At 42.5% G+C, this 18,430-nt stretch overlaps 1 protein-coding gene across 4 annotated transcripts in view; it reads left to right on the top strand.

The window, feature by feature from the left end:
* The window catches only part of ush2a (Usher syndrome 2A (autosomal recessive, mild)), a 153,450-nt gene that overhangs the window by 96,621 nt on the left and 38,399 nt on the right, over positions 1–18,430 (top strand). For all 4 annotated transcript variants that reach the window (XR_007962273.1, XM_052064437.1, XM_052064438.1 and 1 more), the window contains exons 56-66: positions 664–827; positions 1,085–1,294; positions 2,719–2,921; positions 2,989–3,101; positions 3,190–3,418; positions 4,076–4,244; positions 4,324–4,545; positions 12,206–12,429; positions 13,281–13,581; positions 15,740–15,937; positions 16,023–16,177. Coding sequence is in view for 3 of the 4 variants with exons in the window: in XM_052064437.1 (XP_051920397.1) it covers positions 664–827; positions 1,085–1,294; positions 2,719–2,921; positions 2,989–3,101; positions 3,190–3,418; positions 4,076–4,244; positions 4,324–4,545; positions 12,206–12,429; positions 13,281–13,581; positions 15,740–15,937; positions 16,023–16,177 (2,188 nt within the window). In the remaining variant the exon portion in view is untranslated. The remainder of the gene's footprint in view (positions 1–663; positions 828–1,084; positions 1,295–2,718; positions 2,922–2,988; positions 3,102–3,189; positions 3,419–4,075; positions 4,245–4,323; positions 4,546–12,205; positions 12,430–13,280; positions 13,582–15,739; positions 15,938–16,022; positions 16,178–18,430) is intronic.

Raw genomic sequence — 18,430 nt, 5'->3', positions numbered from 1 at the left:
AGATTACTGAAATGAGCTCTAGAGCAAACGCGGCCAGCCGTGTGTGCAGAGCCGATCGGCGAGTTGCGGCTGATGCCGATCTTTTTAATACCGCTCAAAGATACATTAAGCAAATATTCTAAATAATTAAATTGTTTTTCACGCAGCGTCACCCTAATCTGACTTTGGCACTTGGTGCAAGATGATGTTTTCTGTTGTTGTGTTTTGAACTCCCACTTTGCTCACTCCGGGTGTCCTCTTTGCAGTTACCTTATTCATTTTGGAACAAGTGACATACTCTGTGAACTCGTCGGCACTTCTAATCATGCCGGTTGCTTTTCATTGATAGCTTGGAGAACCTACAATGACAATTTGATGTATTTATTTATTTTGGGGTTAATTCATGTATTGATCCGTAGTACACCATTTTCCAGAAGGTCATAATTTTTAGTCGGCTAACAAAGTGTCATCCATGTTTAAATTATTAAATGATTTCTGCGTAGCCGGCATGGCTCCTACTCTACCTCCCTGGAAGTTTCATAAAATGTCTCATTAAATGGTTTCAGTCTTACCACAGCTTTTGTTTCTCTGACTATGCGTATTGTTATACAGTATCAGCATCGGTATTGATGTCGGTATCGGTACATCCCTCGTTGTAAACATACTGCCACCATCTCTCACCAGATTCACCCGCTACCAATATCAGTTAGTGGTCCGCAATGATTTTGGCTTCGCTTCCGGAGAAATTGTCACTGCGGTCACCATGGCTGGGATTCCTCTCCAAAGTCCATCTCTATTTGCATCCGCTGTCAATCACACAGCGCTTCAAGCCAACTGGACCCCACCCTGTGAGAGTGCCACATACTGGAACATTGTTTGACATGCTTACTTCATTATGTACAACATGTTCAGTGTAATACAAGAGGGTCCAAGAATGCTGATTATTGTAGTGGGGATTTGTAGTTTAAAATGCAGCTCTTGTACTGGATCTCGTTGGATTGCGCAGGTGTATCTAATGAAATGTCCAGTCTGTACGCAACACATGGGATTTACGAAATAGAAAAATCTTTGAACCGTTTTAACCGATCTCTCCGTCCTTCCACAGCGTTGCACAACCTACAGGGTGAAGTGGAGTCATACTTTCTTTCCATCGTCTCTGCCAACTCGAGGCAAATCTTTGTCTTTCGCCCAGAAATCCTCTCCACGGTTGTGACTGACCTTTGGCCCAGGACCACCTACACCGTGGCATTACACGTGTCTAATGGTGCACATAATACAACTAAGTCGATAGTTAACGTCACCACAGAAGATGGAGGTATGTGAATTTATCTATACCTATTGACACTAAACAAGGCCTTCAAGACTTGATTATTAATTCGCCTGTGTGCGTGCGGGCGTGCGGGCGTGCGTGCGTGCGTGCGGTTGGGTGCACTAAAGTGATATTGTTTACAAGTGTCGACGTGAGTGCTGCGATTGCACCGAGTGCGTAAATTCAATACACTTTTGCTAAGTGTCTGTGTTAATGTGCATTTCACTGTGTCTCGGTGCTTCACGGGAGATGTTAAATACATGTAGCCAGGCATGAAATCAATACGGTGTGCGCATGTGAGGCAGATTTAAAGTGTTGTAAAGAGCTTGTCAGCGGAGCACAGACGGAACACACACAAAGTACACGCGGAACCAGATGACAAACCCAGCGTGCATTGCTTTAGCGTTCTGTCAGGGTTATTCTGTGTATTTTTGAAAAGAAGAACAAAGAACAACATCAATACTAAGACACGTTGACCACCGGCCGCTAGATTAGGCACAATACATCTTTAACATTGAGGATTTAGTTTGGGGTTCAGATCTGCATTGAGTATAACTGCGGTATTTTGACATTTTGACCCTCATATAGATGTACAGTAAGACCTAACTGAAATATTAGAAATGTGTGCATTGTATGTCTGTGTCATTTGATCAGGTTAGCTCATTCCTAATGTTTGTTTTTCTCCCATCTATTGAAATCAAACTTGGACTAAATTATTTATTGTTGGACCTTTACAAAAATCGCACTCGGCGTCATCGTCAGAGGGCGTTATGTACTTTCATTTGTGATATCTGTATTCTTTTTTTATTATTGAAAATTCCTCCCGTTGTGCAACTCATAAAAGTGATCTTGTCTTTCCGTTTCCTTTGTCTTTATTACCCCTCTGTCTTTTGAAGTGTAATCGCACATGGATGCCTTTCTTTTCTTCGCTCATCTGAGCAGTAGATTAAAAAGTGCATTGAGACCGTTGGGTGCTAAATGCAGAGCATGACTCGTTTATCTAAGAGGAATTCTAATTTGTTTGTTTGTTTTTTTCCTTTTGTCCATAAGATGTCAGACATGAGGGCAGTGCCCAGCCATCAGTATGTTCCATTTACACTTTTATTGAGAAAAATGAACCCCAACAGTTCTGAGGTAGTCAGTACAGACAGAACTGCGTTCTCCAGACTTTTCATTTTAACTCAGTTTTTGACAGTTTTACAAGTCTGGTCTTCTGATCCCAAGATTAGAGCTGTTTCAGAGCATTTAAATTTTTTAGCAGTGTGGATTTTGTGAAATCATCATCAAATCAGTGCGGCTTGAATATGTGGCAAGTGACGTTGTATTACTCACGCGTCCTTTTTTCTCTTGAAATGCTTGCGCTGATGTTCAAGTCTCAAAGCCTTACTTTGCCTGAGCTCAATGAAGTTTTCGGGTTCGCCAATCCTCAGAGCCAGATGGGATGTCTGCCCCAGAGGTGGTTCCAGTTAACAGCAGTGCCGTTCGTGTGCTCTGGTCACCTCCTCTGCAACCTAACGGAGTCATTACTGCTTACCGAGTTTACATTGATGACCGCTTCCTTGTCAGCTTGGACAACAGCTCCGGTTCCTTCCTGCTGGGGAATCTGCTGCCTTTTACTGTTTACAACATTCAGGTACACACACCGACATACAGTAAGCGCAGGGTTGGGTGTTTCTTAATGAGTGTCTGTTCTATTTCAGCTGGAGGTGTGCACCGTTTATGCATGTGTGCGGAGTAACGTTACTCAGACAACCACTGTGGAGGACTTACCCACCGGCATGACCACGCCGCATGCTCAAGTACTCAGTCCGAGGTGATGCCGTATATATTTTGACACGTCAGAGTGTTTGACTGAGTACAGCCGCACCTCACCTTCGTCATCATTTTTTGTCACCTCTCAGGGTTGTCAAGTTGGACTGGTCGCCTCCAAGCCGACCAAGCGGCATCATGCTCGGTTATGATGTCTTAAGACGGACCTTTGGGGCATGCGGCTCGAGGTCCGCGGGAGTCACGCCCGATGAGAGGAAAGCGTCAGAAGATGGGGGCAGCATCATTTTCAGCTGCTCTTTTTTACAGTGTCCAGCTAGTCATCGTGTGTGTGGGACGTCCTGCTTCCAACCTGACCAACAGGTAATTAGGGCCAGATGTATTTTGTCCTGTTCTTCTTGAAAGCGTTTTTGCTTTTCTTTTTGTTGTTAATAGTGAGATTACAGGCGGCCGCCAATTTTTTAGGGTGGTAACTGGCATTGTAAGTCGAACGCTGTTGTTCATACCTGCATTTGGTTGTCATTTGTTGCACATTCACTTAATGCACAGACATTATGAATCAATTCATGAATTAAACTGTGATAATGTACACACTAAACCAAATGACTGCACTGGATTTGGTCTGTGGTCAAGATCCCTCAAACCTCAGTGCAAGATTAATATTCTATCAAGGAGTGTTGTAAAAGCAGGAAAAAGTAAAATTACACAAGAAAAAAACCCCAATGCTTTTAATATGACGACTCCTAGATATTTTTGTTTGTAAATGTATGACTTTGCAATCAAGTTTTCATATTTTAGTATTCAGAGTCAAGGATGTGTGAAGTCACAATTTTCAACCCCTCTCAACTTTCAGAGATTATTGTAATGAGCAACGAAAAAAAAGCCTCCATGATTTCTTCCACTTAAAACTGCTAGGCCCAACGTTATTATTCGTACATCAGCATTGTCATCAGGGGCCCTCCTTTGTAATGAGCGAACACCGCTGTTGACTTGATTTCATCATGATTTTTTTTTAACCAGGTTTGCTGCTCTGGAATCTTGTACCGGAAAAAAACACATCATTACTGCTGTGTTGAAAACTACCTGAGCTTTCCAAATTCCACCAGCCCAGTCTGTTGCAACGGCAAACTGTTGCCAGCTCTCCCTCGCCACCACTGTTGTGGAGGATACTACGTACACCTGAAAGCTGGTATATTCCATAGCACCTCTTCTTTTCTACTTTGGTTTCACTTTACAGTAGTTCCCTTCATCCGACCTTGTCTCTGTAGATGAATACTGCTGCCCTGACCACTCGCAGGGCCGCTTCTCAAAGGGGCCCGGGGACAGCTGCTGTGGGGGCGCTCCCTACGCCACCAAAGGCGGACAGCTGTGCTGCGGTGGGAGCCTACATGATGGTTACGGAGTCCAGTGTTGTGGAGGCCACGTTGTAGATGATGCACTGGTCTGCTGTGGTGGTGCAGAAGAAGGACAAGTGCATGCGTATATTCCAGGTGAGAGAATAGAGAGCAGATCGTTTGAGCTGCATTCATCGGAATGTCGAAACTGAAGAATATGCAAATGCTGTGTTTTTATAGAGGTGTTAAAGTCAGCAGTGACCCACATAAGAATTACTATCTGCTATTGTGTTTAAGCCTTAAAGGAACTAAAAAAAGAAGAGTTTTGACTCGAGAAACAGACAGAGAAGAATTAAGCATCAGGGGAAGAGGTAGACACATGGTGCAGGAATGCGAGGTCATTTCCCTTTCTTTCCTCCTGCAGTGTCCCAAAGCACCCGGCTAGCATGGCACAGATGGGACTGTGCGTGTGTTTGTGCGCTTACTTTTATGTATGTGTGTGTGTGTGTGTGTGTGTGTGTGTGTGTGTGTGTACGTGCATATAGGTGGAAGTGTGTGTCATTAGACATCTCTGTCATGGCAGATGATGATGAAACACACTCTGGATGGCTCAGTTGAGGGCATTGCCAAGCACACAGCAGGACAAATAACACACACATTCTCGCTCCTCTTCGTGACACACACAATTTCACATACACTTATGAGACACACACACGCATACACACACACACACAGGGTACGCTCTGCGGGGTTCACGTAGTGTTGTGTGCCAGAGACAGACACATGGACTCTATTCATCACACATGAGCAAAGGCCCCATTTGTGTACGGGCCTACCATTCTTTATTACCCTGGAACATTTCAGATCCTTATAAACGTGCACAAAAACCAACAGACAAATTTCTAGGGCTGCATGTTAAGCCAATCGCTGCTATGGCATTACCATTTAAACTGCCTTTCAATTTTTTTTATTTCAAATATCGCCTTTGTGTTTGTGTCTAACTTTTTCCACCCTCGCCGCTCCATCCTGTGGCCTTGTGTTCCTCCACGCTCATCGAGCCACTTTTTCTTCCTTCTCTTCTCTGCCTGCTATTCCCCCTCCTTCTCTTTTCTCCGCCACTCATCAGTCATTAGCGTTAGCTTCCCCATTGAGAGCATATGGTATGATGGATCGCAGAGCTAGCGGCGCTAGCGAGGCTAAGGGCCATTTGCCGGGTGCGCTGCGGTGTGGGGGGAGCCCTGGGGCCAGAGAGGCAACCTCGACCCCACACGTCTGCTTCGAGACCCTCCCAAACACAACATGCTCACCTATTATGGGATAGCCTGCTTAACCTTGGCACAGGTCACTCACGATGCACTCTCGCGCCATGTTGACGGATTTGAGGTTTTAATGGCAAACCGATTAGTGACAGACATGTTAAAATCCAGTCAATGAAATGTACGGATCAACCAACGGGAAAAAAATACAATTTGGAGAAAAAAAAGTATTTGAATAAAATCATGCTCATAGATCCATGCAGCTGAATTCAAACCATGGCGCCAAAAGAAGAAAGTGTGTGCAAGAAAAGAACTAGATGGAGCAGATTAAAGGAGGAGTGAAGGGTATCCCATTGTGCCCAGCTGATAGACTAGGTTAGGCTGATGTGATTACGGGGTCCCTGAAGTGCGATCTATCACACATTACCGTCCACACTGTCAACAACCATACAGACGCACTGCGGGGGAACACCAATGCCAGGAGACAGCCGTCTGGCAACAGATACGCTGGCCTGCATGCACATGTGCACACACAGAGATGCTCACGCCGGCGCACAATAACAATCATTATATATAATGTCAAAGCAACGCAATCACTGGGAAAATATGCCTGATTGGGAAGCCCACTTGACTGCACATTGTCTGTTTTTTTGGGGGGGGGGGGGGGTTGGGGGGTTGGTTTGTTTTTTGGGGGGGGATGACTTGGGCCAAATGAAAGAAAATCTCATGAAATAGAACCAGGGTCAGAAATGTCACCACACCACCCCTTTGCCTGCACTACATCTGATGAGGATTCTTTTCTGTCTCGTCTTGTCAGCACTTTCCTGCGGCAATTATTAATCATACATGCATTGTTGCTTTTTGTGAAAGCAAGAACCCTGTTGATCTTGGAACATTAAATATTATCCATCTATCCATTCATCGATTTTCTCTAGCGCTTATTTTCATCAGGGTAAGCATATTCCAGCTCATTTGGGGCGAGAGGCAGAGTGAACCCTGGACTGGTCGTCAGTCAATCGCAGGGTGCATATATAGACAAACGGCCATTCACGTCCACGACAATTATGGTCTTCAATGAATATAACATGCATAGTTTTGGAATGTAGGGGGAAGCCAGAGTGCCCCGAGAAAACCCACGTAAGCAATGAGATATTTAAAGTCCAAACCTCAGAACTGAGAGACAAACATCCCCTTATAACCCCTTAACTAGCATTCTGCCTAATATGGCTTGTAATAAGGTGTATTGTATGAGGTCAAAGGTTTGTAGTCGATCCACATGTTGCTTTTTCAGAAAGTGATTTTTTTTTTTTTTGAGAAATTTAAAGTTGAATTTTTCTAGTTGAATAACTACTAAGTTTTGAACTCAATGAATTATCGTGTTTATTGATCAGGATTTCAATATCGATCAAAACGATTCCAATTATTGACTAATTTATATCCGTAGTCGCCCAGCCCTACGAGGGAGAGAACAAAATCCCTTGAAATATCTCCGTGACACTTCGCCGAACAAGTTTTTGAAAATATTGTACCAGGTTTTCCTGCACGTCGACCTGTGAGGTTTAAGTTCAAGACCAACTTTGAAATTCTTCAATTGGCCCGTATTCCCTCTCCAAATTTGCATGCTAGATGTTCTTGTAGGATTATGGTGAGATTAAATGGTATTTAAAAATACGTGTGTGGTTTCTATGGCCTCCCATTGCTCCCTGCCTCCCCCCCCTGCTCGAGTCTCCGCCGCTGTGTGAGCTCCACTAATCATTTCCCCTTCACACTTCCACTTTATACGGTGCACCCCTCCACTGACCCTTCAGCCCCCCACCTTGCCCATTTCTCGTTGTGCGCATGCCACTGCAAATAGCCTCCCGAAGTCCACATCTTCCTCTCTTTAAAAAATCTGAACGTTCCTTTAACTCCTTCGCTGACTCCCTCCCTCTGTCCCAGCCCAGCAGGCCCCATCCAAACGTTCAAGGACAAATCTGAATATCCCTTTTCACCGTTTAAGTGTTAAAAGCCTGGCGGTGGTGGGGTGTTATCTTAACGCGCCTTGCCGTGCCATCATCAGAGCGCGTGATGAAAATGGCTGTGATGATGCTAAAAGAAAAAAAAGAGGAGGGGGAGAAAAAGTAATAATCAAATATGTTTTTCAAGGGCACAGTGACCATTTGCTAGCGGGAATTTATCCGAGTAGTTAAGCTTGCTCAGTCTGAGCCGAGTAGAGTTGGGAGAGTGGATGCATGTGTGTGCTTGCGGATTTATTTTTGTGTGTGCAAGAGTTGCATAGAGTGTTTGGTAGATTTTTTTTTTTTTTTTGCATGCAGATGTTTTAACTTGTTTCTGCATCTTCTCAATATGTTTACATAGTTCCATGCTACTTTTGTAGACAGAGATAAACATTCTTTTCACCTTTCTGCCAAAAAATGACACATAAATTTGAGTGAGGGTATCTGTATGTTATGTGTTCATGATTGTGTGTGTGGGTGAGAGAGGATGTACTCTTGTCATTGCAAATCATGGCCAAAATTCCCTCACCAATGATGGGTAGCAAGCGGTTCAACGGCAGTGGATTCCAAACTGCAGCGTCTGGTTTATTTATTTATTTATTTATTTTTGATGATACAGTGCTCTTTGAACACAGGGAGACGTTTCTCTCTCTCTGTTAATGTACTTATGATGATGAATTTTCTATTACATAGGGTTTAATGACTGGTGAGAATAAATCCAGAGGTTGTCCGCTGCTTACAGTTGAGGACAGTCAGTCCGTCTTTACTCGATATTGTACTATTCACTTGAATCTGTATATTTTGTCATTTATTGTATTTTAGAACATTTATGATTGAATTAGAAAATATATTTTGAGACTTTATCACTTTTGTCGGACAACTGGCGTCTGGTTGCGTTGCTCAATGTACGGCAGGACCGACGGAATTACCACGGAAAGCCTAATACACGCGAGTGGGGAAAAAAAATATTACAGTAGTGGATGCATTAAGTCGATGTTGGAAAACCCCTGCTGATTTGGATGTAAAAAAGGACTTCATTAAGACAATAGGACAAATAGACTGTCGCTCAAATGGAAAAAAAATGATGGTGCCTGTTTTGTGCAGTAAACATGTTAAAAGTTGACTGTCAACCGGATGTCCTTTAAATTTCGTAGGAACTCAATGTTTCCCAACATTTTTTGTCTGTATTTTTCTCCTCGCTCCACCAAAGCCACGGTAATATATTCAGGTATTTAAAAGTGTTTGATTTGTTTAAAGTTGTAGAAGGGTTTTAGTCTCCTAGAGAGCCCGGATAACCCTAATCCACAACACACATTTTTATCAGTAGTTCATTGGCAGGGCTAAATATTGACTTATCATTAAGTGGAATGACTGAAACCCTAATAATAATTCACGTTGTCTAAGCACCTTGTGTTGATGCAGCGCTCCCTACGCTGTTAATGAATGTATGCAAATCCAACATAAATCTGAAGATTAGGGCCCAAGCGTTCCATGATGCTACAGAGAAAACAAGAGGTGTGTGTCTGTGTGTGTGTGTGTGTGTGTGTGTGTGTGTGTCTGTGTGTGTCTGTGTGTGTGTGTACGTGTTGACAACGACACACACACACACACATTCACTCAAACACACAATGAGGAAGAGGAAAAATAGTGCATGTTTTCAAACGTGAGCACAGATAATGCTTTCAAAAGACAGAGATTGCATTTCTGTTTAGTGTGTGATAATATAAAACAAAAGTTTAGAAGCACATTCGTAAACAGTGGATGCACAAATGCTAAAGGAACTTTGCAACGTGATTTATTTATTTATGTCAATAGAGGAGCATGTTGATAACATTGGAGATTATAGTTGCAAGAGCGTCACAGAAAAAGTTGAGAGTAGCATTTTAAATACATTTTTGAGAAGATACAATACATGATTTGAAAAAAAAAATGAAGTAAAAGCTGAGCCTTCAATGCTCCCTTCACAGACCCAAGCTTGGGATTTACCGTATTTTACCAATACACCTTTTTAACCGAACATCTGTTCAATACAATGAATATGAAATTCAATAGGAACTCATTTTTAGCGTTAAAATGGGAAGTCTCAAGCATTCCGTATGGTAATACAAACTCATATTTTTTCAGTTTTGAAAAAGCGATGACATGTTTTCCTGAGACTGAATGTCCTTCAAAAGACAGTTAAAAGTTCCATTTAAAGTGACCATATTGAAACCTGGTTGTTTTGTTGAACGACTTTTATGGTCCAGACAGTATCAACTGAAGGATGCCCAGTGAAATACAATGGGTGTTCTTTGCGACCATAAATTCTTGGGATAGTCTTAGGGATAATGCGCCCCCAAGTTGACAACTCTCAATAGAGCCAAAGCTATATGCAGACGGCGAACGGGCGCCGGCGCCGAGAAGAAAACTGGCGTAAAGGTGACGATGGCGAGAGGACAAGCGATGAGTGTAGAAAAGCTATCTGGAAAAGTGTTGAGCTGTTTATTTGCTCGTCATTGAAGCTGAAGTAAGGCGCTGAGGGAATTGGCCAGCGAGCCTCTGCTCTGCAACAGCTGCCGCCGCTAAGTGAGTTACCGGCCGTCACACTGCCTTTATGTCACACAATCACAAAGACGTCCACGCGTGCATATTGTGCTGTCACGCGGTGCCGAGGTTACAATGCACGGCAACGCGGCGACACACCAGAGATGAGATTCTCTGCCTGATTGTGTCAGTTAATAGAGCAGCTCCACAGCATTTGATTTGCATGAGGAGTTAACACTGATGGAGGTGTTAGACAATAAGTTATTTATCACACCGCAACTAGCTGCAGTCCCATTAGAGGACAAGGCCGTGACACAAAGCAATGACTTGGTGTTTAATGTCTGCTGTCAGATAAAATGAGCTCCACAGCTGGAGGCGGACGCACTCCGGATCAGCATGTCATCAACTGTTTGGATACACTTACTAAATACCTCATGAAAGTTGCATTATTTTAACCAGAAGCTGGATAATCGCCAAAGACCGGGGGCTAAAGGTTCTTATAGTTTTACCCGCGCTGATTTAGAATGAGAGGCTTTTACTATTTGACTCTGGTTAAAATGCAATCTGTCCTTTTTGCTCAGGAAGAATATCGAAGTCGTTCTCCGCATTGCTCATTTCAATTTCTAGTGCATCCTCACAGCAGGTGATTTGCTGACTCAGCTTTATAGCAGGACAATATTATGGCCCTAATCCACTGGGAGGGCGCAGCATGACAATCCCTTCAGTTAAGCTGTGTTGATGTCTCACTAACCTGATTGCCTCAACCTGGGTAATTACCAGGGCCACAGGAGAGACGCTTTACCATCTTCGGTTCCCTCTGACTTTTGTTTCACCCTCACGTCTCCGACCTCACTTTTTCCACACGCACGCCAATGTCACATACCCGTATTTCTGCTGCGCTACTTTTGTCACTTCAGAACAGTCTTGCGACATGTTTATTGTTGCACCACAGCTCGCAGCGAAACTATTTTGTTGTGTGTCAAGAAGCATACCCTCAGATGTGAGAAAATTGGTGGTAGAGTATTCTACTTTGTTTCTAAAATTTACGCCAGATATTAAGATGTAAAGATAATCAAACATTCAGATGTTTGACTCTCACTGAACAGATTACAAAAGTTGTTTTGTATCATAAAATAAGAACAATGTGTACCGTACTTTCAGATTCATTTTCAACTCGGGTTCATAAGACAATGTTTTTATTCATTGATCTATTTATTTTCTTTTTCTTAGTATTTTACTTGGTTTCTCAGAGCAACTTTGAATGTTGAAGAACACTAAATGAAACCCATATTTTTTTTCTCATTATGACATGCAGAACACGTGACGTGATGGATATGCTTTAACCCTTTTAGGTACAGCGGTTACTACGATAGGCAGCTTATGATGTTATCAGGTTACAGTGTGCATGTAAGGTTTAAGCAGCATGTTCCAATGCAATGAGGTGTGTACTATACTGTATTTTAAAAAAAAACAATTCCAAAACTCAAGGGAAAACTCTTGGAAAAAAAATTGTCAAAACAAACAACAACTCTGGCACTGTACAAAATTCAAAGGTTAACAAACAAGAATTTTACCGAAGCATCCGTGGTCACAATCATACCTTTGCAGGTTAACAATCGCAGTCCTTGTCACCGCCAATAGTCCCCGTCGAAACATCACACTTATACTCACTACCTCAAAAAAAGATGAAAATGGAAATGAGCATCTACTTTTGACTTTTGGGCTGTATTTTATTCAACATATTAAATAGGATGATTTGTACTCGTACTCATTCCTTCCCAGGCACTCAGGCATAAAAGATATATCGGGATGAACAGATCACGCTTATTTGGTTTTGTGACCTTTAAATGTTCAGAAAATAATCATATGGATCACCTGATACCAGATCAACTGAAAATCACATGATCAGCCGCAGTTTCCAATCACGTGATTGGATCGGGACATCCCGACTTTTTTGTTTTTTTACACATGGGACGGGAAAGGAGGGTCTGAAAATGGCTGGCATTGAACGACTTTTAACTCGCTCCTTTTCTTCCTCAGGTTTTTCCTGCTGTGCTCAAGAGTATATCAACTCATCAACATCTCTTTGTTGCATGGGCAGTGATGGAATTCCAACAATACATCCATCGGGCAATAATACAGTCAAACTGAAGTGCTGCGGGTCAAAGGTTGTACTTCAAGAACAAGAGTGCTGCAATGGAATTGGTTTTGATTCTCAACGGCACGTGTGTGCCAGCAGGCCTACACCAGGCCTTTTGATGGAGGTTTGTATCGGCCCGTTTTTGCGATTCAAAAGTTTTATCCTGCTTACATTTTTTTTATTCCACATAAGAGCATTGAGTGTAATCTTTTGGTCACAGTCATGTGACCATGTATTGTTTGTGACCTCTTCATTTTTTTAGCCCACAAACAATGTAGCATGACCAACAATATCTCAATGCTGCTCCGAGCCCCGAGGAGAGCCCTTTACGTTGTTTCTGAGTAAGGCTTAGGCATGTCAATAAAATTTCTTAATCAGCTATGGATGGGAAAATTCATATTCAATTAATCAATATGTTAACTTTGTGAAATATTCCAAATGACAATTGAGCGGAACAACAGCCACATTAAATGAGATGAACCCTTGGAGCTGGGGGCTCCTCTGTCTTCCATTCATCATTTCAGGTCAAGTGGTATTAGCACACACACACACACACATAAATGCTCACTGTGGTGAGTGCACAAGACGTCAAAGGGTAGCAACCCATTAGCTGTAATGATGTCATTAAGGTCATTGCATCACATATCTCACATCACACTTTTCCTGCTCAAAAATATTGGGACACTTTACTGTGACGCCTATAGGGCGTGAATGTTCGTTCAAATATTTCCCTCCCGGGTTATAACAGCTTCACGTTTTCTTATTTGCCCATTAGTTCAGAAGAAAGTTTGTTAGGTCCAACGTCATGTTGGACCTGGCCAGCCAACAATTCTAACTCATTTCTTCATTGACCTTGCTTAGGACAATCGTCTCCAAGCTGCTCCCACAAAGTTTGGATTTTTGTAAAAATGTCCCGTTTTGATGAGTATAAATGTTTCTCACTATACTGAACTGTGTCTTCCCCCTCTTCTTCAGAGTGGCTGTTTGCAAGGTGCCGTTTGTCCAGTGGCTGCATCCTCCACAGCCTACTGTGGCTCCTGTGACATTGACCCATCGAAGATCGCCTGCACGTGGCTCATGTCTGCACACCCTGACGCTCCCTCTGCTACATTCTCACCTATGATCTACGCCACATCTGAGACACTCATCACAGGATCCCACACACATACAAGCATCAGTTATCTGCACGCTGGCCTTCTGGGTCATGAGGGGATCATGTGTCCATCCCATGAGGAGGTCGTGTACAGCGGAGATGCCAAAAAATGCACCTACACAGGTATTTATTTTATTTTATTTTATTTTTTGTCTTTGTCTAGAATAATTACAGCATATAACGGTAGCAGTTGTTATCGTTACGTTTGTGCTAACTCAGCAGGGCACTTCTGTTGAACTTTCTGCCAGGGACTGCTGCTGTGCTCTGCTTCTTTTTTTATTCACATTATCAAGCGATTTGTGTGCAATTGTATTTCTATAGAGTATTTACTTATTTTCCTGCTCCATGTGTTACAGTGGACCCTCAAGTTGAAATCAATCCATTACGGGATGCCGGTTAACCTCTGAATTCAATTGCAAATAATGGAAAATACATAGGAATAACATGACTGCTCATCGTGATCTTTATGATTACATTTAATCACTGATGGTGTTAGTGATTCACTCTGTTCTGACTCAGTGATAGCGTCAATGTGAGTGATTGCCTGTCTCTATATGATCCCTGCTATTGACTTGGCAACCAGTTCAGGGTGGTAGGGTCCAAGTGAGCCCTGGGCAGATTTTCGAGACTCGTTTTCCGAAAAATCTGAATTGTATACCCACGGCGTTTCTCTGTATTTCCATTGCTTTCTGTGTTTGTGTATGAGGTGGTTAAGATAAGATCTGAGGCGATGCTGTGACACCATCTGGGCAGAGGTACATAAAGCTGTCACCACCCGCCATCCGCCAGATGCTGCCCATGCACACATGCACGCACACACCGGTTATCACGCTTCCCTTCCAAACACATTGCGACGCTGACCGCAGTCACTTTTTAATCAAATACATGGACAGTTTTGAGGTGTGTGTCTATTTTCCGAAGCGCACCCTTTGTTTCATCGGCAAGTGCATTTTCACCACGTGTGTCTTTTTAGAGGCTGGGTTTTCTTAGTAGTTAAGGCATTAGTCCCAGACTGGTGGTTAAAACATGCTTTCATTTACAGCAACAGTCCCTTAGCTCTCCTAAAAGGCATGCTACGTATTTGTGTGAGTGTGGGCCAGTCCATCGGGCATTATATATACTTCTGTACACATAGCCAAGCAGAAGGGCTGTAACAAGGCCCCAGTCACCGCCTCGCATTTATAGCTTGCCGAGCTGCGACCACTGCATTTATTTGTTATACGTTCGTGTAATGTCTGCTGCCATTGGCAATGCTCCCTTAGTGGTTTACACAAATTGAACTGCTGTTACTGTAAGCACATAATATTTAGGAGCTGCACATTGACATGCTCCCTCTGTTATACTTCAGTGCACAATAGCTTTTGAATATTTTGACCGGTTTGACAATATCGTATTGGTGTGGTTACGTGTCATACTACACGAGCCCGTACTGATACTTTGGTGACCTTATTTCGCTGCACAAGAGGGGCAAACTATTGGAAACTGCTCTCGGTGATCCCCAGTTCATCTGGACATCACTGCAAACTGCAAACGTTGGCTTGTAATGTCAGACATGTTCACAGTTCTCGTATTCCGCCATTATGCATGTTTTCATGATTTTTATGGCGACAAAGTGTATTTATATTCCTTGCCGAGTACAGTACAGGTCACGCACATCGTAATGCAATAAATTTAAAATGTTGAAAGCACAACATTTATAAGCAGTTACATCGTTAAAAGGATGTAAAAGCAAAGTAAAGGAATTTCTAAAATAGGCAAAAGTGCATGCAGTGCAAGAACAAGATTTTTGAAAACATGATTTTAAAAATACTTCATCAGAGGTATGAGTCAGAGGCATTGTTTTTACTCTAATTTAAAAACATTTGGTCTGTTTGAAATTTTTATTTATTCATATTGTTCCCTCTGAAAATTAAGGATACCAGCAATTCGGGCACCCTATTAAACACAAGTAAAGAGGACAAAAAAAACTTTTTAAGACAGGGGGTTTGTTTTGAGTAGGACAGGCGTATGATGCGGCGGTGCTTGATATTCACTGGATTTTGCGGTAATTATAACTTGTGTTTGTTAAGCCATAGCCTGTATGCGGTTCCAGATTACATTTCCTTTCGAACGATTACGGTACTTGTCAATCCTTTCACAGACATTGGAATATACAGTTTATCCCAAGCAGAAAGTCCTTGTTTCACTGAGAAGCCTTGCTTCAAATAAACACCGATAGTGCTCTCTGCAGATGAGTTGCATTACTTCCCCTCACCTTTATGTCGCATTGCATTCATTGCAGATTCATACTTGGAGCCCTTCACCACCTACGAGTACAGAGTGAGGGGCTGGAACAGCTTTGGCCGAGGTTCCAGCGATGTTATCACAGTGACCACTAGTGAAGACAAACCATGGGGAGTGCCCCCACCTCGATGGAGACGCCTGGGCGAACGGAATGACGTTATCCAGTGGCATTGGCAAGCACCTGCTAGACCGAATGGTATGGATGGATCAGTCGATTCATCACTGAAGCGGTTAAATCGATGAAATATTTATTTCTCTGCTATTGTTTTCCTTTACGCTAGGAGTCATAACACACTACGTGATACTACGTGATGGACAAGAGCGTTACCGCGGTGATGAGAAGAGCTTCACAGATGTGGGTGGAATCAGACCTTTCCAGGAATTTAGTTACCAGCTAAGGGCTTGCAACAGGGCTGGTTGCACTGATAGTACAAAGGTACGCATTTATATTTTTAGAGTCCCCGTGAAATTACGTAACATCTTCCGTTGGGCTTTCTTGTAAAGGCTTCCAAATATCGGTCCAAGAGAGAACCTTCACTGGAAAAAAATGATGCATTTAATTGACTCTGTTTTCTTTCATCAAGTGGTTGCACAAACTAGATGTGAAGAAATGTGTAACTATAGTAGGATTGTCCTTATAAAATATATCTGAACCCAGATTATTTTATTTCATGCAACCACTTCACAAAATGAAATTGAGTAAATTCAACACCATTTTTTTCAGTGCTTCTGAACAAGCCTGTTTTGCCTTTGGAATGCAACAAAATCACTTTTTGTGTTCCACGCAGAGTATGAGTACAAGTAGCCCATTTAAGATTTGAGTTATCCCCGATAACGAGTATCGATACTTGATAATGCCATTTTGCAGTTGTGATGATGATGACTTTTTATTTTTAACCAGATATTGTACAAAAATGAACATGGCACAAATCTCACTCAAACATTCCACGTTTCTTTTTTATTTATTTATTTATTATGTTTGATTTTTCTGTTGTTGGTTCCCATTCGATAAACGGAGCTTATGCTGCAGTGAGAATCTCCTCCTCCCAAACTTTAAAGTAATGGTTTGATGTTGCAGATGACAACTAATGAGGACTTGTTGGAGGTCTGCTTTCAAATTCTTGCTCGTTTAATCCAATGCATTCTCCTCATTTTAACCAGTTTTTTGACTGAACTATTTACCGGTAATTATAAGGTTGTCTGTACACTATTTTTAAAGCTTTGCATTTTTTTATAATGCAATATTTTCACACTTTATGGATCTTTTGCTGTTTCCTTGTTAAAACGTGATGCCGTCCGTGCTCTCTCTCAGTTATGTGAGGTTGTGGATTTGCTGAGTCCACCTGATGTTTGTGATAGCATCCATAATAGCTTCACACAGTAACTCCCCTCTGCTATCTCCCAAGCTGTAGCTGAGCTGATATCAACACAACAATTAATTTCGCCGGCTTAGCACAGATGAAAGCTCCCGTTGAAAAGTGTCTGTCTTGCTTTTATAGCCGATTGAACGTGTATTGTTATTTGGCAAAAAGCTATGCAAAGAGGCCAAGGTGCCACCAGCAGGGCCGCATGGAGGAAAGATGATGGCCGACTGGAACTTTTTGGAGGTTCAACCGTTTCATCGCCGCTTACAGCAGGAGGGATTGTTGCTTGCTCAACATAGTGTCACAGTTAATATCACTCAACTCAACTTTATTTACAATGCACTTTAAAAAAACGCAGCCATAACAAAGTGCCGTGCATAATATCTAATAAAAATCATAAAACACAGTTAATGAAAATGATTACCTCAAAATGATTTTTGGGAATACCAAGTGTAACCACTCAAACCAAAGCTATTTGGATTTTCTTTTCTCAATTCCCAACACATTTTATCATGGGGAAATAATGGTGTCTTTTCCAAGATCAGACTATCACCATCATACAAACTTTTCAAGTCATGGATGTAATTACAGTAAAAAACAGTACTGTTATTCTTAATACACATACTGTAGCTTGATGTGTACAGTATATGCTTCTCATCACGTCAATGCTTCTCCTTCTTTTGAAATGGGTCTTGCGGAAAAAGTAAACCACTGCCACCGAGTTCATTCATCGTTTGATGCTTGCTGATCTGATGTCTCTGAAATGTACAACCCGGCAATTACAGTGATTCCAGTGCAATATAATTGTGTACCTGCCGTGTATTCAACCCCAGTAAGCAAGCACAGTTAAACAACAAACTCCATCTCTGTAGTACAAACACACACACACACACACAGAGCACAGAGCCCAGCACACTCGGTCCCAGTAGAGAGTGGGAAGGAAGTGACTTGGATTAGTTTGTACACCAGCGAAAATTGGCCAAACATTCCCAATTATGGGACAAGGTGGGCTAACCTAATCCACCAGTGCAATTACCTGGCATCCACACACACCGCCGGGGTGCCTACCAGCACACGCAGACACCCGCTCAAGTGCACACCTGCCGCGACAACAGAAGGTGCTGATCTAATATGGTTGGTCACTCCGAGGGGTTGGAAGAGCGATTGGGCTTCTTTTTGTCTTGAAATGCTCGTGTCCTGTTGCCTCTGCTATTTGTCCGCTGTCATTCCTGTGATAGGAACGTCAGCCTCTCCCAGCTGTTTTTGCTTCTTCTCTACTCCCAAGCCAGCTCCTCCTTGCACTCTTTGGACTCCTTTGATGACAA

This window comes from Hippocampus zosterae, chromosome 4 (assembly GCF_025434085.1).
Source record: "Hippocampus zosterae strain Florida chromosome 4, ASM2543408v3, whole genome shotgun sequence".
In the NCBI taxonomy this organism is placed as follows: Eukaryota; Metazoa; Chordata; class Actinopteri; order Syngnathiformes; family Syngnathidae; genus Hippocampus; species Hippocampus zosterae.
Note: the sequence above shows the minus strand (reverse complement) of the source record. Positions and strands in the feature narration are given on the sequence as shown.